Source organism: Cottoperca gobio, chromosome 7, assembly GCF_900634415.1.
Source record: "Cottoperca gobio chromosome 7, fCotGob3.1, whole genome shotgun sequence".
Lineage (NCBI taxonomy): Eukaryota > Metazoa > Chordata > Actinopteri > Perciformes > Bovichtidae > Cottoperca > Cottoperca gobio.
The window spans coordinates 364,175-372,546 of NC_041361.1; the positions used below are offsets into that span (position 1 = coordinate 364,175).

An 8,372-nucleotide genomic window follows, 5' to 3' on the forward strand; every position below is an offset into this window, starting at 1 on the left:
CTACTGAATCCAAATCCTACTTCATGTGTTCATCATTATAAATATAAATACTTTGATCCCGATGTTATTATTGATCCACAGCTGCTAACTCCTGGACGGCCCGAAGACGAGCAGACGAAGTGTTTCTGGAAGAAGCTTTCATCAGTACATGTGCAGAAAAGGAGGCGACACCATCAGGTTCACGTTTCTGTTTCTTTATTAGTGGAATGGAATATACACCTCTGTGCTTTAAAGCTGTTTTCTCCTTCATTCATTCACCGCTCACTCGTTCTGAGACGTCACTTCATCCGTTCACTGGACCAACAACTGTTCGACTCGTCAGCAGATCATCAGAACTCCCATTTTATTATTTTATTTCTCTCTCGTCTCCTCAGCAGGACGAGCTGTCAGGCAAATGCAGTTTGTTGGATTTGAGGAATTAAACTCTGCAGATGAAACATTTAATAATAAAAAACAGCTGTTGGACAGTTTAAGAGCAACTTCACTTCCTGGTTTCTCTCATTGAGTAAACTGTAAGTGACATCATTGATGGATATTTCATATTATACTCAATGCAAACAATAAGTGCAGAACAACTGATGAACTGCACAATTAACCCGAACAGTGAAGCAGGAAGTTTGTGTAAAACGAGCGATTTGGATGAATTCTGAGCATCAGAGATCAGTTTTCCTCTTTTAAAACAATTCTCTGTGTTATGCATCTAATTTAATTTTTAACAAACTTAACACTTGTGTGTTATTAGACACGTTCTGTGTTTTCTCCTCGCTGACACCAGGACGGTCTTCTAAAGCAGGACGAGACTGTTGAGCCGATAAATAAATACAAATAACAATTTCATTTAGTCTTCGTCACAGAAATGCACGACATCCTGGGAGATCTGCATCTGTGCATTGAAAATAAGTTATCTTACACTTCTTAAATCAAGACCGTGCATTAAAGTTGTGGTTCCCGCCTCTAAAAGGGGTCTTTAGATAGATCGAAGGGGTCGCACAGGTATCAGCAGGATGGGACTTCAGTTTTCTTCTTCTTCTTGTGAATAATTGAAAGTGGTCGACGTGTGTAACCTGTAACCCGTACACACACGGCTTTGCTTTAAAGGCTCAGAAACATTATTATAACTATCTTTACTTAAAGTGGATTCAGTGTTAAGTTACTCTTTAAATCTGCCGCTGGGGCCGACAACATCTGGAGTTTCATAAATAACATTTTAAAACCAAGACTGGAAGGATCAACACTCGGAGTTATGATTCATATGATTTTAGCGTCGTCTGCTTTCACATTGATCTCCAGTTGTAAATCCCCCGTCCCTGAAAATACAAAATGTAGCTGCATCCCCCAAAACAACTTGTCACATGACGCCAAGATGACCAATTATAATTCTGAGTATGGATCAAACATAGTAATCAAATCAAACGTCATGGCTTTAAGATGCTACGATTAACTTTGTGAATTAAAATATTAAAATAAGCTTTATTGGCTCTGGATCTACTTTCTCCAAACAATATTTTTTTTATGAAAACATGAAGACAGAAAACGTATTTAATAAATGAAACTGTGACAAAGAGTTTAAATCAAATACCGTCCAGTGAACAGACGATGTGCTCGTCTCCTCTCTGTCTCTTTGAACTGCAGGAGAAAACAGATAAAATACCTATAACGGTATCCATGCATATTTGTGACTGCTCATCATACACGCACACACACACACACACACACGCGCACGCACACGTACACTTTGCATTCTGGCGAGGAACATGCCTGAATGATGTTTTTATTTTTGAAATTCATTTATATAATCTGTTTGATTTCTTCTTGTTTTTCTAACGTACACGTCTCGTGGTGCAAACACTCGTCTTGAAAAGTTCCGGACGGGGGGTACGGACGGACGGACGGGGGGGGGGGGGGATGAGGAAAACAAACCGATGGCAGGAGAGAAAATAAAGAGTCGTCATGCTAAATAACGGATGATTCCCCCGATGTGTGTTTCTCTGATATGATAAAGTCCTATGATCAGTAGTGCTACTTCTACCGCACGAGGCTCATGCACGAGGAACGTCGTCAGATACCCGACGACTTTCATCTCTAACTTTTTTTAAACTTTTTTTTTTTTTTGGTTCGAGGGTTTGATTGGAAGATGCAGGTGAAAGTTTATGATACAAAATATGTTACAGTATGTACGTCTTTGTCTCCTGTCTCTCACTCACACTTCTGGATGGTCGAGGAAAACGCTGCGCCGAAAACACGTGTGACGAGAGGCGTGTGCACAGAGGGGACGTGTGTGTGTGTGCAGGAGACACCACCTGCACACACACACACACACGCTGCGTGTGCTCCACACAATGCATCTCAGTCTCTCAGTGTTTACTGCAGAGGGTCGAAGGCCGAAGTAAAGTCTAACTTTTAAATACAACACTTTAATGTACGGAAGGATTTATGGTCATAAAAATGCTTTTAAATTAAGGTTATAATCCAAAGAATTTAAACTGTTCTACCAGTTCGTAATCCAGTTTGAATGTAAACAGCGTTTCACCTGCGAACCATAAGCAGCTCCAGCTGACAAACTAATATTAAAATAAGTAACAATTCATAGTGATTTGCAGGTGAACAGATGTTTTGCTCTATATGGCGACAATTTCACTGAAATGAATTGTACTGCTTTGTGCTGAAGGGCTTGTTATTGGGCAGCGGCGCAGATGTGCACGTTCAAGTTCATCAAAGTTGAGTTTAATGCAAAGGATCTGATTTGGAAAGGACTTCACCGGCTGACGGAAGACAGTCGACTGAGACGAACTGATTTAACATGTTTCACGTCGTTATCGTCCATCAAGTGTCCGGTCATATGAAGCGGAGTTCAGATACTTTCCGGTCCAGCAGCAGAAACTCGTTCATCTCAGATTATTTACTGATCTCAGCGTTTGCTTCGGGGAGATTGTCCCACTGGTCGAGGGTTCTCCTCATGTTTGGAGGGGGAGATAAAAGAGCAGCCGTCTCCTTGTTACGTTTATCTTTCTGGTAACGATAATCCTTCCATTCATTAGTGGAGGCACCGGGAATAAAAAACATGTCAATTTAGCCAACGTAAAAAAACATATTTAGTAGGTTTTGTTATTTAAAAGTGAACAGCCATATTGTGCTAATACTAACGCAACAGCAACACTTAGTATAATCATTTGTGTAGATATAATTACATTTAATCTTTTTGCATATTTTGCACGAGCAGGTCTTCAGATTTAAGGAGTTATTATAAAACAATGCTGACGCTAAAGATGGAGCATCAACCATAAACACGACTTCAGGGACGTTGAAACATCTGCAGGAGGATCTTCACCTTCACCCCCCCCCCCCCAGCAGAGCTTCCGGCGTTGCGTTTTCCTTCCCCATTTAAATCTATTGCAGAGTCCTTGTTGTGTTTCCTTCTCAAAGGATCACAGAACAAATGGATTTCTTAGTTACATTAAGTTCCCTGTTTTATAACACACATATTATTATTGTTATTATTATGTTCATTTGTTGATGCTATTTTCCTGCTTGTTGTAATGTTGCATATTTTGAAAAGTAAAAGGCTTTCGTTCCCAGTCTGGACGTCAGTGTGAAGCTGAGCGCGTCCAGAACAAACGCTCTCCTCTCTGTAGTCCCGTTTAGAAGACCGGTTCGGCTCAGTGTGAACAGCACTCGTCAGTCAAACCCAGTTGAGTTCGAGTGTTAGATTCACGCGTTGCAGCGGCTTCTGGATGACGGTTCTTTCACATCTCGCAGCTGGATTCTGATAAAAGCTTGAGAGTTCTTTTACTTTCCTTCAAAGGTGACCCGAAGCGGCTTCAGCTGCTGAATTAAAGCCAGTGAAGAGATCATCCATCTTTACTCCCGAACTCCATTTGATTTAAGATCCATTCTTCATCCTCTTCGAAGACGTCTTGTTGGAGTTTAAACCTACAACCTGCACATTTCAAGCAAAAGAGGTCCAACACTTCACTCAACTGAGCATTGTTTTCACTGTAATCAGGCTCGAAGGTCTGTCGCTGTAAAGGAAAGAAGCCATCCTGGTTTGAATAAAGCAAAAACACGTATGTTTCTTTTTTGAGTTATATCGGCCCGATAGCCGCCACAACAACCAACATCCAAAGGAATCAAAAAGGTTGTAGCCACAGGAGCCGCTGAGGGTTGTTTGGTTGTCTACAGTTCGTCTTTTTTCCAATCACGGACGAGTCTAAATGATCCTCCGACAGGCGGCAGTCCCTCAGATTCACTGCCGACACGTCAACTTCTCTTTTGAAATAAGCCAGAGTTTAGACCTTCGTCCTCGGCAGCCATCTTGTAACCCTTCTCTAAAGCATTATGTTTAGTGGCACACAAAGTCGACCCAATGAAACCAACCAACCGTTGGTTTTGGGTGCTGAATGTCTCTTCTTTGGGAGTCTTGGCATCTTTTCCATTGGATGAACCCTCCGGGGGTTTGTGCAACGAGATTCAAAGGGTCAAAACTGTTCAGGGGTAAAATGCGGTCGGGATTCTTAAGACTCAGGAAAGAACACATTTGTGTTCCTTTTCAAATTCCTTGCATTTGATTTCTGCTCGACTTCCCAGCTGCCGTTTTGAGTCGTCTCCCTAATGGTAAACCATTGTGCCTCCAATAATCCACAACACATGTGAGAGGAAGTGAAAGCAACCAGCGGTACTCAAAGTATCCGTGTTTTGTCCCCGAAATCTCAGCTGTCAGTGCCCTGGGTTCAGGATCAGAGGTTCAAATGAAGTGCAGAGTTCATGGGGAGGTTGGCTGGTGGGGCGGCGGGGCGGGTGTCTAGTGGGAGGTCGCGGGCGGAGGTTATAAGGAGGAGATTTTGACGGTGTCCTGGGTGTAGGCGGTGGCCCGGGTGTTGCGCAGGATGCCGAGGATGGGGGCGGGCGACGGGGGGAGGCTCTCGTCAGGCGAGTTGGCGGGCGGTGTGGGGATGCTGATGATGGCAGCGGTGAAGTCTTGTTCCCCGCAGTTCAGCTTCAGGTCGCAAATCTGGGCGTTCAGACTGGAACGACTGAGAGAAACAAACACACCAAACGAAAATGAGAAAAACAGACACTAGCAATAAAAACTAGAAAGATGCGAGTGGGCGTGAATGATGCACATCTTCTTAGGATGTCGCAAACTCAGGCAAATTATTCGTGCTCATCCTGAGGCTTGAATAAAACTACGTCATGTACCACTTGATGTTTTACAGCTGAAGTTTGTACAACTGGTGAAGTCAGATTCACACAAGCAAACTGAAGCCCCGCCGCAGAACTCACTTCACAGATTAAGTTTGACGAGCCATCAACTCTGTAAAAAGTATTAAAAATGTTTTAAAATATGTTTATTTAACTGTTAAAGTAGGTATGAAGTAAGTTCAAGCCTTGAAAGAACAAAGTGTGTTTTCAATGGTTAAACAACATCAGGGAGTCCATCAGGGCTCTGTGTTTGGACCTCTGTTCTTCTCTTTTTTATTTAATCTCATGACCAGTTTATATCTCAATCTATTTGTGTGTTTCAGTTTGTTTATCAGAGCATAGTTTATCTTTGTGTCTCTGATGTATGTTTGTGTACAGTTTAGGGCTGGACCCAATGTCATTCTTTTGTTATTTTGGTTATATGAATGTTATTTATGCGGCTGTTAGACCGCCACATTAAAACAGGTGCGTTTCTCCCTTTGCGTGCAGCAAGCAGGAGTGAAAATGTTGTTTTTTAAAGCCTGAACGCCAACAAATATGGATCGACGCAGAATATTTAGTTAGATTAAAAACATGTTAAGAAAGTTTGGAAATGATTACATCGATCTTTTTTCAATAAACGTCGACTTCTGGACATTATAACGGTGAGATAATGGAAATGAACAGTATAACTAATAATAATAGTGTAGAATATCTTTATCGGCAACTATCCATAAAAAAAAAGAAAGTAGCTCCACAGCATTTGAACTATTCGTATGTGCATCTTTATGTTCATGTTTTGGTCGTCAATAATTATCATCTGTTTACGTTTGTGGTGGTATGGAGGTGGTTTTGAAGTGCAGGGTGTCCAGCTCCTGGACGCTCCCCCGGCTGACGGACACCGTGGAGTTAGCCAGTCGCATGGCGGCTCTCCTCCTGGCCCGGCGGGGGCAGCAGCCGGTGGAGTTGTTCTGCGCCCCCTGCTGGCTGGACAGGGAGGTGCTGCGACTGGTCTTGTAGCCCACCGACTCCGTCATACACAGCTCGCTGTAGTTCATCTCGTTTGTGAACTCGTGGTTCTGTGAGGAGAGGAGGTCAGTTACATGATTAGAAGATTTAAAGGTTTTGCTTTCAATTTCAACTTTTAACAACATAAATAATAAGAGTTTAAAATTCAATAACATTTAAATTCTATGACAAACTGCTTAATGAAGGTTGATTAAAAGTTCCAGAAGAGATAAAAATTAGACTTTTAGTTTCTCCAACTTTAAATAACTAGAGAAAAAACAAACAGAAAACATTATGATAGTAAGTATTTTAAATAAAATAATGGAAATTATAATCGTATTAAGGGGAAATAAATAATGTTATTATAAAAATAAAAATCTGACAGATTTAGAGGTAGATTAAAGCTGACCCCAGGGGGTCCGTGGAGGTACTGCAGGGGGGTCGCAAAATTGTTTGTAGATAAAGCAATTTAAAAAAATTGCACTGACCTCTTCAAGCCTCTTCTATGCAATATATACAGTAGGGGGTCCCTGCACCACGCTACACCAGTTTGGGGGTGTGGCCTGAAAAACGTTGAAGACCCCTGCACTAGAGTATGTCCTCATAATATGTCCTCATAATACTTCCTGTAGCTCAAGTTCATAATAAAAACTTCCCACAGGGCCGAATAACAGAGAGATAAAAAGAAAACCTGATCAGTACCTTGGCCATCTGTTTCCAAGATCAATTAAACAATTTAATGAGGTAATTGTGTTAAATTCAGTGAATATTAAAGCTTCATGCAAAGATAAAGACATCCTGAAGGTAATTTTAAACTGTGCTCGTGTCTAAAAATGTGAAAGCAGATGTAAACGTGAGATCTGTCTGTAAAGGAAGTGATTGGTGAGACGTGTTGAGTCCTCACCGTCGTCTTCTCCAGACAGTGCAGAAGGTGGTTGTGTTGATGCTCGAACGCTGATCTGTTCTTCACATACAGAGCCGTGCTGTTATTGTCCTGAACACACACAGAAATACAAACACAAATTAGTTTTAAAAATGAACTACAACCTCTATGTTTTGCTGACAACAACACAACACATGATATTACATGAAGCCTAGTTTGTTTTCAGCCAAATGTTAAATATGAATCTTGAATTAAAAGTTGGATCGCTTCCTGGACAGTTTGTTTGCGTGGCTCTTTGGATGAAGTTACATGTAGACACTCCAAGGCCCTCTCTTCTTACAGAATTTAAATGTCTTTATTGTCGTGGCAAAGTCACGTTAGGTTTGTTTTCACAGTGTTATGTTATTTTTATTTGACAGATTCCTCCGTATTTGTCGGAGTGATATGGGAACTATGGCAGGACAGTCAGAGACTGGTGCATGTGGAGAACACCATGGACTTGTTCTCATCTGCATTTAAAACAAGTTCATGATTAAGAAGTGATAAATGTTAAGCGTCAGAGGAAGACTGAAGAAGAGTGGAGTCTGGGTTGGAACGTATACAATTGTATCGTCTGCATACAAATGGACATTGAAGTAGTTTAACATGTTGGTTTCACGCCATCATTTCAGTCAAACTGTCATTAAAGGTTGAACACATTCCTTCTCCCTGGAGGATGAATACGTTTTAGATTTTAATGACCCCACGGTCTTTCCTCTGGAGAAACCTAATTCATTTTTCACCAGGTGCACATAGTCGGTAACGTCTACACTTGTTATTAAGACAGAACTAAAGGAAACATATCTTATTTCAAATACTTTGGAATAAAACCTGAGAACCCGTCTGCATTTTAACTTCACTGAAACCTTTAATTTCCTCTGAAGAATACTGAAGATAAAACATTCTTTAAATCTCTCCTCCCTCATTTTAATCTCGACTTCTTTCTTCACCACACACCTTATCTCTTCTTTTTGTTTCTGAAATAACGTTTCAGAACAAACTCTCAGTATAAAGTATTTATTTCTTCAGATTACACGAACAGGAAGTCTGATCCTCCTCTTCCTCTCCTCGTTCTGCACCATTGATCTCCTCGTCATCGTCTTATTCTCCTCTCTCTTCTGCTGTAACCTCTCCACTCCTCTTCCTCCGCACCCTCATTATGCACTCTGTAAATCCAAGTCATCCCTTTTTCTGAGCACTGGAGAGGGATTAAGTGTGTGTGCGCGTGTGAGTGTGTGTGTGTGTGTGTGTGTGCAATTGAGTG

At 41.3% G+C, this 8,372-nt stretch overlaps 1 protein-coding gene across 1 annotated transcript in view; it reads right to left on the minus strand.

Annotated features, from left to right (window-relative positions):
• Positions 1-3,704: 3,704 nt before the first annotated feature.
• The window catches only part of LOC115010412 (potassium voltage-gated channel subfamily D member 1-like), a 21,326-nt gene continuing 16,658 nt past the window's right edge, over positions 3,705-8,372 (minus strand). The window contains exons 4-6 of the mRNA XM_029434938.1: positions 7,091-7,180; positions 6,007-6,257; positions 3,705-5,030 (exon numbers count right to left, since the gene is read on the minus strand). Coding sequence (XP_029290798.1) covers positions 4,823-5,030; positions 6,007-6,257; positions 7,091-7,180 — 549 coding nt within the window. The 3' untranslated portion in view covers positions 3,705-4,822. The remainder of the gene's footprint in view (positions 5,031-6,006; positions 6,258-7,090; positions 7,181-8,372) is intronic.